Source organism: Salvelinus namaycush, chromosome 7, assembly GCF_016432855.1.
Source record: "Salvelinus namaycush isolate Seneca chromosome 7, SaNama_1.0, whole genome shotgun sequence".
Lineage (NCBI taxonomy): Eukaryota > Metazoa > Chordata > Actinopteri > Salmoniformes > Salmonidae > Salvelinus > Salvelinus namaycush.
The window spans coordinates 47,940,491-47,958,681 of record NC_052313.1 but is presented as its reverse complement, the minus strand read 5'-3'; the positions used below and the strand labels follow the sequence as shown (position 1 = coordinate 47,958,681).

At 45.9% G+C, this 18,191-nt stretch overlaps 2 protein-coding genes and 1 pseudogene across 2 annotated transcripts; all 3 read left to right on the top strand.

Moving 5' to 3' along the window:
• The first annotated feature begins 6,250 nt into the window (after positions 1-6,250).
• Positions 6,251-8,090, top strand: LOC120050497 (claudin-10-like). The gene is made up of 5 exons (XM_038997087.1): positions 6,251-6,470; positions 6,954-7,115; positions 7,199-7,280; positions 7,413-7,519; positions 8,089-8,090. Coding segments are annotated over exons 1-5 (573 nt in total).
• Positions 8,091-11,181: 3,091 nt separating this feature from the next.
• Positions 11,182-12,828, top strand: LOC120050550 (claudin-10-like). Its single transcript, XM_038997140.1, has 5 exons — positions 11,182-11,413; positions 11,730-11,891; positions 11,997-12,078; positions 12,213-12,323; positions 12,429-12,828. Exons 1-5 carry the CDS (start codon positions 11,182-11,184, stop codon positions 12,826-12,828), a joined length of 987 nt encoding a protein of 328 aa, XP_038853068.1.
• A 2,992-nt stretch (positions 12,829-15,820) lies between these two features.
• Positions 15,821-18,046, top strand: LOC120050496 (annotated as a pseudogene).
• Positions 18,047-18,191: the final 145 nt, after the last annotated feature.

The following is an 18,191-nucleotide window of genomic DNA, read 5'->3' as shown; positions in this document are numbered from 1 at the left end:
TCCACCTCCCCGCACTGGTCGGGCTACGGGGAGCATACAACCAGGTAAGGTTGGGCAGGCTCAGTGCTCAAGGGAGCCAGTACGCCTGCATGGTCCGGTATATCCGGCGCCACCTCCCCGCCCCAGCCCAGTACCACCAGTGCCTACACCACGCACCAGGCTTCCTGTGCGTCTCCAGAGCCCTGTTCCTCCTCCACGCACTAGCCCTGTGGTGCGTGTCTCCAGCCCATTACCACCAGTACCGGCACCACGCACCAAGCCTCCTGTGCGTCTCCAGAGCCCTGTTCCTCCTCCACGCACTAGCCCTATGGTGCGTGTCTCCAGCCCATTACCACCAGTGCCTACACCACGCACCAAGCCTCCTGTGCGCCTCCAGAGTCCTGTGCGTCCTGTTGCTGCTCCCCGCACTAGCCTGAAGGTGCGTGTCCTTAGCCCGGTACCTCCAGTTCCGGCACCACGCACCAGGCCTACAGTGCGTCTCAGCCGGCCAGAGTCTGCCGTCTGCCCAGCGGCGCCTGAACTGCCCGTCTGCCCAACGGCGTCTGAACTGCCCGTCTGCCCAACGGCGTCTGAACTGCCCGTCTGCCCAACGGCGCCTGAACTGCCCGTCTGCCAAGCGCCGCATGAACTGCCCATCTGTACTGAGCCTTCAAAGCCGCCCGTCTGTACTGAGCCTTCAAAGCCGCCCGTCTGTACTGAGCCTTCAAAGCCGCCCGTCTGTACTGAGCCTTCAAAGCCGCCCGTCTGTACTGAGCCTGCAAAGCCGCCCGTCTGCCATGAGCCGCCAGAGCCGTCCGCCAGACAGGAGCCGCCAGAGCCGTCCGCCAGACAGAAGCCGCCAGAGCCGTCCGCCAGACAGGAGCCGCCAGAGCCGTCCGCCAGACAGGAGCAGCCAGAGCCTTCCGCCAGACAGGAGCAGCCAGAGCCTTCCGCCAGACAGGAGCAGCCAGAGCCTTCCGCCAGACAGGAGCAGCCAGAGCCTTCCGCCAGACAGGAGCAGCCAGAGCCTTCCGCCAGACAGGAGCAGCCAGAGCCTTCCGCCAGACAGGAGCAACCAGAGCCTTCCGCCAGACAGGAGCTGCCAGAGCCTTCCGCCAGACAGGAGCAGCCAGAGCCTTCCGCCAGACAGGAGCAGCCAGAGCCTTCCGCCAGACAGGAGCAGCCAGAGCCTTCCCGCCAGACAGGAGCAGCCAGAGCCTTCCCGCCAGACAGGAGCAGCCAGAGCCTTCCGCCAGACAGGAGCAGCCAGAGCCGTCAGCCAGCCATGACCAGCCAGAGCCGTCAGCCAGCCATGACCAGCCAGAGCCGTCAGCCAGCCATGACCAGCCAGAGCCGTCAGCCAGCCATGACCAGCCAGAGCCGTCAGCCAGCCATGACCAGCCAGAGCCGTCAGCCAGCCATGACCAGCCAGAGCCGTCAGTCAGCCATGACCAGCCAGAGCCGCCCCTCAGTCCGGAGCTGCCCCTCAGTCCGGTGTTGCCCCTTAGTCCGGTGCTGCCCCTTAGTCCAGTGGGGTTAATTTGGAGGGTGGTCATTAGGAGGAGGTTACGAAAGCGGGGATTGACTATGGTGGGGTGGGGACCACGTCCTGAGCCAGAGCCGCCACCGTGGACAGATGCCCACCCAGACCCTCCCCTAGACTTTAGGTGGTGCGCCCGGAGTTCGCACCTTGAGGGGGGGGGTTCTGTCACGTTCCTGACCTGTTTTCCTTGTTTTTGTATTTGTTTAGTATGGTCAGGGCGTGAGTTGGGGTGGGCATTCTATGTTATGTGTTTCTATGTTTAGGTTCATTGTCTATTAGCCTGATATGGTTCTCAATCAGGGACAGGTGTTTTACATATTTAGGTAGGTTGTTCACACTGTTTGTTGGTGGGTGATTGTCTTCCGTGTCTGTATGTATGTTCGTACCACACGGGACTGTAGCATTGGTTTGTAGTCTGTACCTGTTCGTGCGTTCTTCGTGTATTTGTAAGTTCTCATGTTTTAGGTCAGTCTACGTCGTTTATTTGTTTTGTAGTTTGTTAAAGAGTTTTCGTGTTTCGTCGTTCTGTTAATAAATATTCATTATGTATTCATCACCCGCTGCGCCTTGGTCCGCTCATTCACCACAAGACCACCGTTACAATAGCAGTGGGATGAGTCATTCAAACAGGTTGCTGAAAGTGGTATGACATGGCAATTTCTACAGTAGCTATTCCATCAGGTCCTAGAATAAATAACTTTGTTCTGTGATGTTCATTTTGATGTAAAACTGGATTTACAGCTTCTGGTCAATATGTAACCAGCCACAGGAAGACACATCCACAATAACAGAACACATATCTATCTCTCTCTCACTCAATTCAATTCAATTTGCTTTATTGGCATGACGTAACAATGTACATATCTTTATCTCTCTGTGGTATGATACGGCATTTTTTTTACAGTAGGGCATTTCCATGTAAAAAGCCCCATGAGCACTAACATGTGAAGTTCACAGGAGCACATCAAAGTTGGTATCAAATTAAATTAAGGGCTATACTTTTTCAAACATTTTCCATCCTATAATTTAGGAATAAAAAAGAAAACTAATATCAACATTTATATTTAGTTTTGCAGAGATTATTTGCCTTCTGTAAGTTTAATAAATATTGTCTAGTGTCTTGTCATTCTGCTACCAAAAACCCACATATCTTTTCAAATTTCTCTCCCTCGTGAGGAGGGAGGAAAATGAAAGTTCACAGTGGTAACAAGGAAAGGTAGACCTTCCAATTAGTTATGTTTTTACTAATAATGATTTATTAAGTGATCTATTACCAAATTGGTAACAGAATGCCCCAAAATTCTGTAACAGAATGACTGCAACTGAATTGTCTACAATGGGAATTCATAGTAGTCACAAACCACAGGTGGGTCACCTGCTACTGTCCTCCTTTCCATTGGCATACTGTTATGTTCAGCGCACACCTACCCATGAGGCCCCTCTCTTTCCATTTACTATAACTAGCCCTTTCACCAACTGATCACCGACTGACGGGACGTCCATGGACGTTGAAAATAATTGAAATTTGGGCAGTCCAAATCTGAACCAATCATATATGTCAGTTTCACAAATTTGGACAGTGCAGTACAGTGGATTAAAGTAGAGTTTAATACAGTACAGTACAGTAGCGCACACTGCAGTAGAGTACAGTATAATCTACTCTACTGTACTTTACTGTAGGCCTACTAAACTCAGCAAAAAAAGAAACGTCCCTTTTTCAGGACCCTGTCTTTCAAAGATAATTAGTAAAAATCCAAATAACTTAGAGGGTTTAAACACTGTTTCCCATGCTAGTTCAATGAACCATAAACAATTCATGAACATGCACCTGTGGAACGGTCGTTAAGACAATAACAGCTTACAGATGGTAGGCAATTAAGGTCACAGTTATGAAAACTTAGGACACTAAAGAGACTTTCTACTGACTCTGAAAAACACCAAAAGAAAGACGCCCAGGGTCCCTGCTCATCTGCGTGAACGTGCCTTAGGCATGCCTCAAGGAGGCAGGAGGACTGCCGATGTGGCCAGGGCAACAAATTGCAATGTCCGTACTGTGAGATGCCTAAGACAGCGCTACAGGGAGACAAGATGGACAGCTGATCGTCCTCGCATTGGCAGACCACATGTAATAACACCTGCACAGGACCGGTACATCCGAACATCACACCTGCGGGACAGGTACAGGATGGCAACAACAACTGCCCGAGTTCCACCAGGAACACACAATCCCTCCATCAGTGCTCAGACTGTCCGCAATAGGCTGAGAGAGGCTGGACTGAGGGCTTGTAGGCCATGTTGTAAGGCAGGTCCTCACCAGACATCACCGGCAACAACGTCGTCTATGGGCACAAACCCACCGTCGCTGGACCAGACAGGATTGGCAAAAAGTGCTCTTCACTGGCGAGTCGCTGTCTTGTCTCACCAGGGGTGATGGTCGGATTTGCGTTTATCATCGAAGGAATGAGCTTTACACCAAGGCCTGTACTCTGGAGCGGGATCGATTTGGAGGTGGAGGGTCCGTCATGGTCTGGGGCGGTGTGTCACAGCATCATCGGACTGATCTTGTTGTCATTGCAGGCAATCTCAACGCTGTGCGTTACAGGGAAGACATCCTCCTCCCTCATGTGGTACCCTTCCTGCAGGCTCATCCTGACATGACCCCCAGCATGACAATGCTACCAGCCATACTGCTCGTTCTGTGCGTGATTTCCTGCAAGACAGGAATGTCAGTGTTCTGCCAGGGCCAGAGAAGAGCCCGGATCTCAATTCCATTGAGCACGTCTGGGACCTGTTGGATCGGAGGGTGAGGGCTAGGGCCATTCCTCCCAGAAATGTCTGGGAACGTGCAGGTGCCTTGGTGGAAGAGGAGGGTGACATCTCACAGCAAGAACTGGCAAATCTGGTGCAGTCCATGAGGAGGAGATGCACTGCAGTACTTAATGCAGCTGGTGACCACACCAGATACTGACTGTTACTTTTGATTTTGACCCCCCCTTTGTTCAGGGACATATTATTCCATTTCTGTTAGTCACATGTCTGTGGAACTTGTTCAGTTTATGTCTCAGTTGTTGAATCTTGTATTCATACAAATATTTACACAAAATAAAAATAAACGCAGTTGACAGTGAGAGGACATTTCTTTTTTTATATAGTTTATATAGAATTATACTGTACTGAACTCTATTCTACTCCACTGTACTTTACTGTGCTCTACTGTGATGTCCAAATTAATAAATCATAGACATCTATGATTGTGTAACGTTGAGAATCGGGAAGCAAGTTCAGGGATTGAGTGTTTTAATGAATAAACGTAACACAAAACACAAACAACGCACACTAGAAAATAAACAATAACGCCTGGGGAAGGAACCAAAGGGAGTGACATATATAGGGAAGGTAATCAGGGAAGTGATGGAGTCTAGGTGAGTCTGAAGACGCACAGGTGCGCGTAACGATGGTGACAGGTGTGCGCCATAACGAGCAGCCTGGTGACCTAGAGGCCGGAGGGGCAGCACACGTGACCGATTGGTTGTTCTTGTGCATTGGACTGTGTCTCAGAGTCATTCTGTTACCGTGAAATTGCCCAGTATCTATTGCCCAGAAACTGGACTTACAGTTTCTGGTCAATATGTAACTAGCCACAGGAAGACACATCCACAATAACAGGAATCTCTCTCTCTCTCTCGTTTCATTTCTAACAGCCAAACACCCCCATTTCTGCAGACCATTTCTGCAGCAAAAATAAACAAACATGACAAGACACGTTGGCCTTTGCTGAAATATCAACTTCCACGTCATTTTCAACATACAGAAACAACCTCTACTTTCCTTCCATCTGCACTGATGTGAAGGAAATAAACTAGTGAATACTTGCCCATGGCTTTCACCAATCCTGTGTTTGTTTGAGCTGGATATTTTCAGATAAAACAGACTAGGAAACGCCCCTATTGAAGTTTTTGCATCATGACTCAGAACACCCTCATGTGGTCGCATGAATATTATATATTTTCTCACCACTGGGTGGGGCTATGAGTCAACAGATAGGCCTACTGAACACCATATAACTGCAACATTTAAACACTTGTATGAAACGTTTATTGCAGGACATTTTATAATCAAATCAATGAATTGTATAATTTCAACCAGTATAATCGTAAGGAAACTACGTGACACTAACCTTTGCAACGAGTGAACAACGGTCTTCCTCTGTCTATCTATATGCTGAACAGTTGCTTATTGTCCATTTTTCTGTCATTCACATGTCAGTGTCTTAGCGCTGTTTCCTGTCCACCAACAAACATTTAAGATCCTTTCAATTAGCCCCATCTCCTACTGATCCACTCACTCAAATGACTACTGTGGAGTGGTGTGTGTGTGTGTGTGTGTGTGTGTGTGTGTGTGTGTGTGTGTGTGTGTGTGTGTGTGTGTGTGTGTGTGTGTGTGTGTGTGTGTGTGTGTGTGTGTGTGTGTGTGTGTGTGTCCTTGGGATTGGTCCACAGGTAGAAGTGCAGAGGCTTGAACACAGAGCCCTCCCTGTTGAACATAAACCAGGCTACGACATCTTAACCACTGACACATTTCACCTCCTAACCATTCACCCTGGACTGCCTCTGCTCTCCATCCACTATCTTTAGCTCCACAGACATACAGTCTCATCTGCCGCAGTTGCCGTTAACCAGCTTACCTGACCCAGCTCTACAACAGACAGGACAGGACTATCTGAGGAGGATGAGCAACATGGCCACGGAGATCGTTGCCTTCATCGTGACCATATCTGGATGGATCCTGGTCTGCTCCACGTTGCCTACTGACTACTGGAAGGTGTCCTCCGTGGATGGGACGGTCATCACCACGGCGACCTTCTGGTCCAACCTGTGGAAGACCTGCGTCACGGATTCTACAGGAGTGTCCAACTGTAAAGATTTCCCCTCCATGCTGGCTTTGGACGGTCAGTTCAAACTTTAGCTGGTTGCTATTTTTGCTGTGATGTTGTATTGTCATTGTAATTGTATGTGATTATGTGTATTTTTTGTGTGTGTGTGTGTGTGTGTGTGTGTGTGTGTGTGTGTGTGTGTGTGTGTGTGTGTGTGTGTGTGTGTGTGTGATTTCTTTGACCTAATCACAGATGTGTTACATTTTAAGCATCCGTCTCCTGGGGATGAATGGCTGGCTTTGAAAAAAGTGGTATTTGGAATTTGATAACCCTATCGGTTTGTTGGCCTAAGCCCAAGAGCCTCTAAAAGACACACTACCAGAGGCCAGAGCAGCATTTGAACCGGGTGTTCAAGCTGCCATTTGAGGATACAATGCTTTTAAAGTGGCAATGAGAGGAAAACTGAGAAAGTCAGAGCACTTTTACAAGTGTGAGATAACTCAGTGTTTGTCTCTTTATCTCTCTCTCCCTCACACACACACACACCCACACACCCAGCGTATATCCAGGTGTGTCGGGGCCTGATGATTGCGTCTGTGTGCCTGGGGTTCTTTGGAGCCACCTTGGCCCTGATGGGAATGAAGTGTACCAGGATCGGAGGCTCAGAGAGCACCAAGGCCAGACTAGCAGGCCTCGCAGGCCTTCACTTCATACTCAATGGTGAATATTCATTATATTGTATGCTATTTGAACTACTCCTTGCTATTTAGACCAGAGCTGAGTCCTCTCCGTTTTCTCTGCAGGGCTTTGCTCCTTGACTGCATGCTCCCTGTACGCACACAGGATCACGTCAGAGTTCTTTGACCCACTCTTTTTTGCTCAAAAGTAAGTGTTCAGCTTAACTGTGCTACTTAATGTCCTACTGCACTGCATGTCGACAAATGAAAATGCAGCGAGCACATGTATTTACTAACTGGTCACTGGCTTTACTGGCTATGCCCGTCCTCTCGTGGCCAGGTTTGAACTGGGCGCAGCGCTCTTCATTGGCTGGGCTGGCTCTGTGCTCTGCATTTCAGGAGGACTCATATTCTGCCTCTCCTTGTCAGAGGGCTTCAGGCAAGTTTGTACAATTAATTAAACGATGATCAATTACAGAAAAGTATTACTTTGATAGACATGTTTTTTCCCCCCTTCCATTTACTCAATGTGTTATGTAATCTGTAAGTACTGTACGTATCTCAACATCATGTTGACTGAGATACAGAAATCGAAAGTTATCTGTAATAGAGTAGACGGATCGTAAAGCTTGTCATTCAGTAAGTCAATGAAGCAGTTTAATATGAACTGTAATTAAGTTGTTTAAGTACTGGCATATCCAGGGATCACTGTCAACATCTTGTCTCATAGTGATAACAGTATAAGGACATGCACTGTATGTTGATGACTGAATGTTTTCTTTGTGTATAGTATCCATGTATTTATGTGAAAGTCACCTTGGGTGGGGGGCCTAGGGAACTAGTGTACGGGGTGGGATGAGGTACCAGGCTACTTCAATAACTGTCACTACAATTGTCTTAGACCCGGAGACTTCTCTGTCTTCTGGACTCTGACTTTTTCTTGGACCATGGAAATGGAATGAGGACACTGTATATCTCATAGGAGTAACCCTTAGTGTTTTCCTCTAGTCGAGCAGAGTACTCCTACAGTGGTGCTACGTCAATGGTAACCAAGCGTCACAAACCCGGCAAGTCTGCCAACGGTTTCTACAAATCGCCAGTTCCCACAGACCCCCGAGCCCCAGCAGAACACCCAAGGCAGTTTGGAAAGAATGCCTATGTGTGACAACGGACGGACCACTGGCATTGGCATATGGTCATATGAGGTGACCGTGGACTATTGCATATGAGGTGACCTTGGGCTAAGCTTGTTGAGGTCACCTTTTCATACCTCTTCAGCCAGAACCCCAATTCCTTATTGAGACGGATTCCCGTGTGATTACATTACCTAAGGGTGTGATGCATGCTACCTGCTTTTATTTTCCTTAATAGCGCACTTCTTTCCAATGCACTGTACATAGAACATTGTTTTTGATATCTTCTCTGCCAAAGGAGACTCCTTACTGTCCCTGTGCCTCTGCTGTATAACTGACTCGAACGATGTCACCCCCTGTGGCACAAACAATGCTGGTGGAAATAACCCTTGAAATCAGCAAGAGGAAATAGATTGTTGGCTCCTCTCTAAAACCACATTAGGTAATAGGTCTCTTCTGTCAACGGGCGATAAACAAAATAAATCAGATAAGATTGTTTTCTTCACAGGGCAGGAAATTCGGTTTGGCTAGGATCACACTATGAGCTCCTGGGTCACCTTGAAGGGACAAACGAACTGGTGCTCTTCCAAATCCATTGTTGTTCATTAGATATGCCTCAAGAACAAATATCAGGAATATGTGTCCGTTTGAGGTCATCTAAAGACATTACTCGATTGGTTCATTCCTGTACATCTCCCAATATGTTGTAAACAGTGGCAATGTCAATAAATGTTGTTTTTTTTGCATACAAGAAGGAATTCAGTGATCATTTTCTCTGAATGATCCGATGAAATTAATGAATTAAGGATAAAGAAAAGGGCGATTGAATAAGTGGACTTTTTAATTTGGGGGTTTATCACTTTGACATGGACCTCTGTATGAGTGTCTCATGACAACTACCTCTGGAACTCAACTGTGGAGCCAATGTCTGTCTGCCATATGCTGTCACTCTTTAGCAGACCACAAGCGAAGCCTAGATGAAGGAAGAGTCAATAGAGAGCATTGTGCGCTCTCAAGAACTGTCAAGTTCTTGTATTTTTGCAATATACCTCACACTGAAAGATGGCCCCCTACCAGCCACCACAGACAGAAAGGGGCTTCCGTTGCCTCGACTGATCACAGAGTTACCAATCAACAGCAGTCCTGCCCCAGTTGATCTTTGTTCGGACTCGGATATGGGAATCGGAAGTTTCCCCCCGCCGCCTGCCATCTATCTCCACCTTCTGATCAATGGAAACCTTAACCCTGTTACGCGAATCCTCTTGGCCCTCCGAGCCGGGGGACTCTCACCAGCTGGCATGGAGCTACAGCTGGCAGCCGCCCCGTGCTCCCTGCTCCAGTCCTGTGTATCCGTAAACAAGTGTCGGGTGTCCCGCAGCTCTGGTTGGTCAGAGGACCTACTCTGACTACGCTACTATGTTTGGATGATAGCCAGACATCTAGACAAAATCAATAATGGTGAGTGATTTCCCATTTTGATGTCCATATTTTTCAGAATGAATCAAGAGATGAATACGCCATAAAAAAACAAACAGTTTTATTGTATGCAATAAGTCTAAGATTCCTAATTTGTATGGATTGAAGCATCAGAATGACCACATGATTCACAAGCATCCATAATTCATGTTTATTTTGTTACATCAGATTCTACATTCAAACATGAAGCCACCAGCAGAATCCTTGCCCCAAAACGTTTATTTCTGCCAGATTTACAGCATATACTTTCCGTACAAAATACACAAGTTGAGTCTGATTCGGACTGTGGTTGAGGCACAGTTTGGTTGCCTTTCAACAAGACACCACCAGACCTCTATACTTTTATTTAGAGGACCATAGAATCAAACTATTGACAGATAGAAATTCAAACAATGTTCTGTGTATGCATCTTTGGATGGAATCTTACTTAATATTTCTTCAATTATCATGGTAGGTTATTATGCAGCAGGTATTTGTGCTTTATAACCCATGATTAACGTGAGGCTCTGCCAGCGAAGACAACCACTCTTTTGTTCTTTCTCTCTTATTAGCCCTTGATTAATGAAAAGCATGAATTACCACCATATAGGTCCATGCATCACAACAGTGGGTCCATTCCAATGTCCCATCTACTTTGCCAATAAGCCGAGGGACTCGGTACAAAGAAGACCCTTCTGATCTTCACTCACCACAAGAAAATCCATCATTCCCCATGCAACTAATACCATCAGAGAGAGCCGTGGATTTAAGCATAATTATATGAGGTCAAAGACGTTATGTTTTAATTATATAAGTGAAGCAGGCAGCACACCTAGCTAATAACCTACCGCAGCCCGAGGCAATGTCAACGGACAATGGAAGCGCTTCAACAGACTCTGAAGTTGTAATTCCTCAGGTAATGAGTTCTTATTGAACTAGTTAAGGTCAGACCAGCACTGTATTTAAAATAATGATAATCTTGAGATGAGGTCAAGTTTTTCCCATAGCATTTGGGCCATACTAGGTCATGTTTATGTCCTTCGAATACATTTGATCAGAATTAGTCAAGTAAATCAAAAGGAATCAGCTTGGGACATAGAGATGGATGTTTTTGAAACGTGAGATAAATGCTTAGATCAACATTTTTAGCACCCAAACAAGGTTCTGGGAACCTGAGCAGCAACAGACCCATATCAACCCTCATGCAGTATGGGAAAAGTGACAACCAGTTAGAGCCACAAAATGACTGTCTCCTTCGTCATACTGAGCCCTGCTACCAAGCTGTATGACTGGGATGAGCAGGTTTCTTCTACAGCACAGCACAGCACAGCAGGAGACTCAGGCTCCACTGGATGGTGGCTCCACCAAGGGGACACACCTTTGTATAGACGAGAGAAAAAGGAATCGCCAATAAGTCAGATCTTGAGAAAAGAAATGCAACAGAGACGGTCATAATAAGACAACTTGAGGGTTATCTAGATATAGAGCATATAGACTGACTCCACACACCGGAGTATCAGGATGAAAATCCGCGTGATGCAGATCTGGGGCTTCCTGATGACAGTGCTGGGCTGGATCTTTGTGGCATGCACCATGGCCATGGAGGGCTGGAAGGTCACGTCCATCGGGGGCATGGGCGGCTCGGCTGTCATCAAGGTGGCCTGGTACTGGTCTAACCTGTGGAAGGCCTGCTTCACCGACTCCACTTCTGTCACCAACTGCCAAGACTTCCCTGTGCTCTGGTCCGTGGACAGTAAGTACCATAGAGATATGCATAATATAGTATGTTCTAATTCTATTTCTATGGTGGGCATAAAGTTGTATATTAACAAGAGGGACACATCTGAAGACAGCCTGTTAATTAAGTTAATTTACCCCCCAAAAATAGGGCTTAAAACAAATTATGTTAATATGTGAGTATTACTGTGCTCTATCTTTTAAGCAATGCAGACAAACTTCTGTGAGTTTAGACTGTTTCAGTACAGTGACATTGGTTATTCCACTGAAGTTATAAAGCCTACTGTAGTGTAAAATGTGACCGTGCGTTCGGTTGTGTTCTAATCAACCAGACCACATCCAGATTGTGAGGGGCCTGCTGATGGGTGCTCTGTCTTTGGGGATGCTGGGGTTCGTACTCAGTCTCATTGGGATGGAGTGCACCTTCCTCGGGGGCAAGGACAAGGCGAAGTACAGGAAGCTCTTCACTGGAGGAGTCTGTCACATCATCAGCGGTAAACATATTCTTTCAGTTGACTTTTCCCTCTGTGAAAGCAACCTGGTAGATGCACACTGTAGCAGATTGAGAGTAGATGACTGACTCACTTCGTCTTATGCAGGCTTTCTGGCTGCGTCGGGATATGCTGTCTACGCAAAATACGTCTCCGGGGAATACTTCAACCCCTATTTTGAAGGTTTAAAGTAAGTTGACTTGGATGCAGGTTTTTCCATTCAGTTACAAGATAATATTAATTCTCTCTCTCTCTCTCTCTCTCTCTCTCTCTCTCTCTCTCTCTCTCTCTCTCTCTCTCTCTCTCTCACACACACACACACAGGTTTGACCTGGGGACTCCTCTGTTTCTTGGCTGGGTGGGATCAGCTTTCCATATGACAGGGGGTTGGTTCTACTTGGTCTCTGTGTGCAAACTGCTCTGTGGGGACGCGAGGTGAGTACAAGCATAGCCATGCTCATCATGGAATAGTTATTCATTTACTCATAATACACTTGTCATTGATTTGTTCTTTCTCATTTTGTATGTTATCTCTCCCAGCAAAACTATAGTCATCCCTGAACTTCCCGAGGTTGAGAGTGACCAGGCCAAGTCCACCACAGTACAGTCCCCAGTATCCCAGATCACCTCAAAGATCAAGGTTTCATCTGCATCTAAGATTTCTTCCAAAGCTGCACACTCAGATGTGTCTGCCATCTCCTCAAAGTCTGGTCAGTCCGGTCGCGCGTCCAAATCAGAGCGGTCTGGGCGGTCCTCAAACTCCGGGCAGTCCTCGAAATCTGGCGGTGGGTCTTTGACGTCTGGTCGTCCATCGAGGTCGAGGTCTCATGGGTCAGTGCACTCTGAGGTGAGCAGCGGCAGCAGTAGTACAGTGTCCTCTTTATCCAGTGGGTCAAGGAGGAGCGAGAGAGAACCGTTTATCAAAAACTCCTACATATGACCTGGTTCTGTCCATAGTATGTGTGATTTTGACTGGATCGAACTGAAGTAACAATTGTCTATACTGTATATGATGATTAGGGCTGTCAGAGTTAATCCGTTAACTTTTTGGAATTTTAGTGAACTACTGTTTTTTTAAATCGGGATTGATCGCATTGTCTGAAAGCTTTCAAAATACAGTGAGAATATCCAAAATACATCATTTACACAGCTAAACACAATGCGGTTAAATTAAGTGTGCTTTATTAATTTACCTGATTTGCTAACCGTTACTTTGGACAACTCAATGTGAGCAAAAACTGAATTTGCGATGAATCACAACAAATCCTTTGATTAACTCGATTAAATGTTTGAATCGTATGACAGCCCAACGATGATCCAATTGTGAATCTGTATGTGGGGGAAAGTCTCTGTATCTAACGGCCTTTTGTCCTGGGAGTGTTTCACTATCATCAAATGAACTGCTTCATCACATTTATTGTTTCATGTATTGCTATTGATAATGTCATTAAAGCAGGACTTTTCTGCCTTTCGACCAAGCTCTCTCTGACTCCGTGTTGTTGTTCTTCTCCCTTTTCAAATGATTCAACTGTAGTCCAATCAAAATCAAGATATTTTATAGGTCTATAAATAATCACCAACTCTTTTAGATGTTACTTTCCTAATATTGTCAGCAGTCATACCTGCCAAAGCAGTCAGGGAGGTTGCCTGTAAACAGTCTCTGTTTTTGGTGTTGCCACTCAATTCTGCCCGGACACTGTTTCCTATTTAAACCAAGAGTGATATGCCGCCCAACTGACAGACCGATGCTCCTATCTTGTGCTCTTCTAAACTAATATGGAATCCTTTTTAATGGATGCATTTTTGTGAATTCCGTGACTAGATTGGGTAAAACCAGTAACCTTGTAATAGCTCCATTAACTTACCCTCGGTAGTCCCTGTGAGCGATCCTCTCCACCTGTCCAGACAGAGGAATGTGGAGGAAGTTGGTTCAGATCCTGGGCCTCGTGGTGTCCATGCTGGACTGGGTGTTTGTAGCCTGCACCCTGGCTATCGACTACTGGAGGGTGGCCCAGGTCGGGGACAGGGTAGGTCCTCAATTGTCAGTGTGATCTGGTTCTGGTCCAACCTGTGGAAGGACTGCTCTGAGGACTCTACCGCTGTGGTCAACTGTGTGGACTTTGGGGTACTGAGGACGGTGAAACGTGGTTGGAGTACTAGAATCTCTCATCTCGTATCTGGTATCTCTGTGTGGAATAATCAGGAGTCTTACGGGTGCAGTGTCTGTTAATATGAATCTTTCTCTGAATTGAACTTAATTAATTAAAGCATATTGGCAGGCTAACACAGCTATGATACATAGTGACTAATACAACAATACATGATATTTGCGATATATTTTATTTGGCTAAGCTAGGTTCAATTCATTTTGTACATAATGTTACAGTAATTGATTAGCCTCCAAAGCAATGAGACCCGTCTGTGTAACACAGCGTACATCCAGGGAGTGAGAGGACTTCTGATGATTGGTCCTTCCCTGGGGCTGGTGAGAACTGTGTTTTCCTTTGTTGGAATGGAGTGCCCTTACATTGGAGGAAACCAGAGAACCAATGACAAACTACTATTAACAGCTGCCTCTCTCAGGACACATACTGTACAAATCACTTTAACTTAGAGGGTTTAAACTTCCTCATCCCGACTATATGTTTTTCTTCTTCGTCATTGGTTCCTAATCCCTGACGCATCATCATGCAGGCGTCTCAGACATCAGCAGTTATTGCTAATAAACACAGTTGCAGCAGCCATTTTTACATGCCTAAGCAGACCTATCAAAACTAAGGCAATGTCGCAAATAGAACAATCTGAGGGAAGATGTTGGAATAACAAACCGTATGGGAATATCAAACTGTTTTTTTCTACATTTTTCCCTACTCAGGTATGACATTGGATCTGCTCTTTGGCTTGGCCTAGTGGGATGCTTCCTCATCATATTAGGACCCATACTGTTCTCTGACACTATATTCACAGTAGCCCATTCAAACAGGTTAAATGTACAGTACAGTATAAGCATACATGCCTGATTTACATACAACACCACATAAGCATGCTTCTCTAAATGAATGGTGTATTTTCAGTCTACAATGCGATTTGCATAAAGCTTGAGTGCATGTTTTCTGAATATATCTTAATTCGCTAGCAGGGTGGAATTGGCCCCCTCCTCCAGATCTCCCATGGTGCCCCTCACCAGAGAATTTTGAACTAGAGAAAACAGCCAATCAAAACAGTCACAGGAGCCAAAGGGATCCAACAAGTCCCACCTCTACAGTGATTGGTTGTGATCGTGTGGCATGTTGCACTGGGATTGAAGTTTGTTTTGTTATGTAGCTGTTCCATGTGTATTAGAATGTTCTTTTTCATTTTAAAATGCTATTTTAATTATTGTGGCAAAACAAATTGTCCAATTAAGATCTACTTTGGGATACTGTCCTCAGCTCTACTCTATAGGTTATTTTACATAGATCATTATCAGTTTGTTCAGAGAATATTGACATGAATCAGTTACATGTACCAGTGTCTTGTGACCTTAGCTGGGAGGGAGCAGTTCACCCACTGTGATTTGAGATAAAGGGCTATGAGAGAGAGACCTAGTCAAACCCCCATACGAGTGGAGGGAGGAAACCAGTTTCATGAATCCCCATCCCTGACGCTATCTCCCCCTGGATCGTGGGAAAAGAGACTTACGGAGCAAAACCCTGTGAGATAAGCCAAACGTCCACAATGCTGGTTTGACTGGGAGGCATCAGTGGCATAACAATGCAAGTGCCTGGCTGCACCTTGACTTCCACAGACCGAAGATCCCTGAGCAACTCTGGAACTTCACTCCAGCTTCGTTCACTACATCCATTTCTCTGGTAAATCCTCTTCATAAACATAGCTTTTTCCCTGTAACCACTGCCAAGCCCGAGGAGAGCATTCTCCTTATCACCATCATCATGAAGCATAGGACGGTGATGATGTACATGGAGATAGGCTGCTTTGTGTCGTGGCTGGCTGGATTCTGGTGAGCTCCACCCTGGCTATAGAGTACTGGACCTGGTCTGAAGTGGGCAGCGTGGTGCTCACCACCGGCAACTACTTCTCTAACCTCTGGAAGTACTGTGTCTCAAACTCAACGGGGGTGTCCGACTGCAAAGAGTACCCCTCCATGGTGGTACTACCAGGTATGTTCTGGTCAGCTTGTCACAACTTCCATGGATGTGTGATTCTGTCTTAATATGGACACCTAACATCTGATGATACATGATGGGATATTGACTCTTACAACTTGGAGGGTTGTAATCAAGATCTTCAGTGCAGTTCGGTGCAGTTGATTGTCATTCAGCAGATGCTCTTATACAGTACTACATTACAGGCAGATAATGGGGCAGGGCAGAAGTATGAATATAAATATCATGATCAACATTTTGCAGACGGAAGTAGCGATACCATAGAGTGGAATCCACAAACTCCAATATACACGGGGTATACAACACATTAAAAACACCCGATCTTTCCATGACATAGACTGACCAGGTGAATCCAGGTGAATGCTATGATCCCTTCTTGACGTCACTTGCCACTTCAATCGGTGCAAAGGGAAGGAGAAAGCTTAAAGGACTGTGGACTGTGTGTGTGTGCCATTCAGAGTGTGAATGGGCAAGGCAAAAGCCTTAAGTACCTTTGAATGGGGTATGGTAGTAGCTGCCAGGCACACCGGTTTGTGTCAAGAACTTCAACGCTGCTGGCTTTTTTTTGGACATCTAGCCAACTTCACATAATTGTGGGAAGCATTGGAGCCAACATGGGCCAGCATCCCTGTGAAACGCTTTTGACACATTTTGTTTTACATTTCAGTCATTTAGCAGACACTCTTATCCAGAGCAACTTACAGTAATGAGTGCATACATTTTCATACGGGTCCTCCATGGGATTCAAACCCACAAGCCTAGCTTTGCAAGTGCCATGCTCTAACAAGTGAGCAACACGGGACTTGTTGTACATTGTAGAGTCCATACTCTGATGAATTGTAGCTGTTCTGAGGGCAAAAGGGGGTTGGTACAACTCAATATTAGGAAGTTGTTCCTAATGTTTTGTATACTCAGTGTATAATACATAATTGTAGTCCTGTACTTTGGCTTCCTGTTTAACTGAGTGTTCTACTCTTTGCATCAGCGTTCCTTCACTCAGTAAGGGCTCTGTCCATCTGTTCTGTCATCCTTGGGTTCTTCGCTGGAGTCCTCACACTGATAGGGATGAAGTGCGCCAAGATTGGAGGGTCAGAGCTCGCCAACACACGGGTCACCTTCGCCGGGGGAATCACCTATCTGGCGTCTGGTAAGATATGTTTATGGAGTGGCACAACGGTCAAAGGCACTCCATCTCAGTGCTAGAAGCGTGACTACAGACCCTGGTTTGATTCCAGGCTGTATCACAACTGGCTGTGATTGGGAATACTATAGGGCGGTGCACAATTGGCCCAGTGTCATCGGGGTTAGGGCTTGGCCGGGGTAGGCCATCATTATAAATAAGAATTTGTTCTTAACTGACTTGCCTAGTTAAATATGATAATAATAGCTGTTTTCCTCCTAGAATTTGCTGGCCTGATCGTGTACTCCTGGTGGGGTAACAAAGTAAGATCAGAGTTTGTGGATCCCAATTTCAAGGCACAAAAGTGAGTGGATTTTTTTCCCAATGAGACTGCTGGAACACACTAGAACAACATTGTTTTCAAGTAGTTAAGTATACAGTATATGCTTTCTAATTTTTTCTCTTCAGATTTGAAATCGGAGCAGCATTTTTCATTGGCTGGGGAGGCTCGCTCTTCCTCATCACCAGTGGTTTCGTACTCAGTTTCTTCTCTGGAAAGGAGGGTCTACGCTTGACGTAATACTTTCCACAATATTTCTGCTTCACTCGAAAGACAATAGATTGCATCAAAGGAATATATTTTGTGTCGGATATGTTCATCATCTCACAATTCTCTTGCTCCGTCTTCCAGTTCAAAGAAAAGGCCCCGCAGACCTAACTCCTATGCCACAGCTCGGACCAGATGCACATACATGATGCCAAACTCTTCCAGAGTGACTCCAATGCCACAATAGGTCCAAGGGAGCAGAGGTGGCAGAAGGATCAGGACAACAAGGACCACTGGGACGTTTAGCAGGGACGATTTAGTTTGAGCTGCAGTAGCTCCTGTACTGCAGGAAATACACTGCTTCATATCATTGGCCGTTAGTTACCATGAAAACATTGTGGGAACTGACTCAATTTGATTTGGTAACTGTCTCACCACCTACACCTTGTAGATAACTCATGTATGACTGT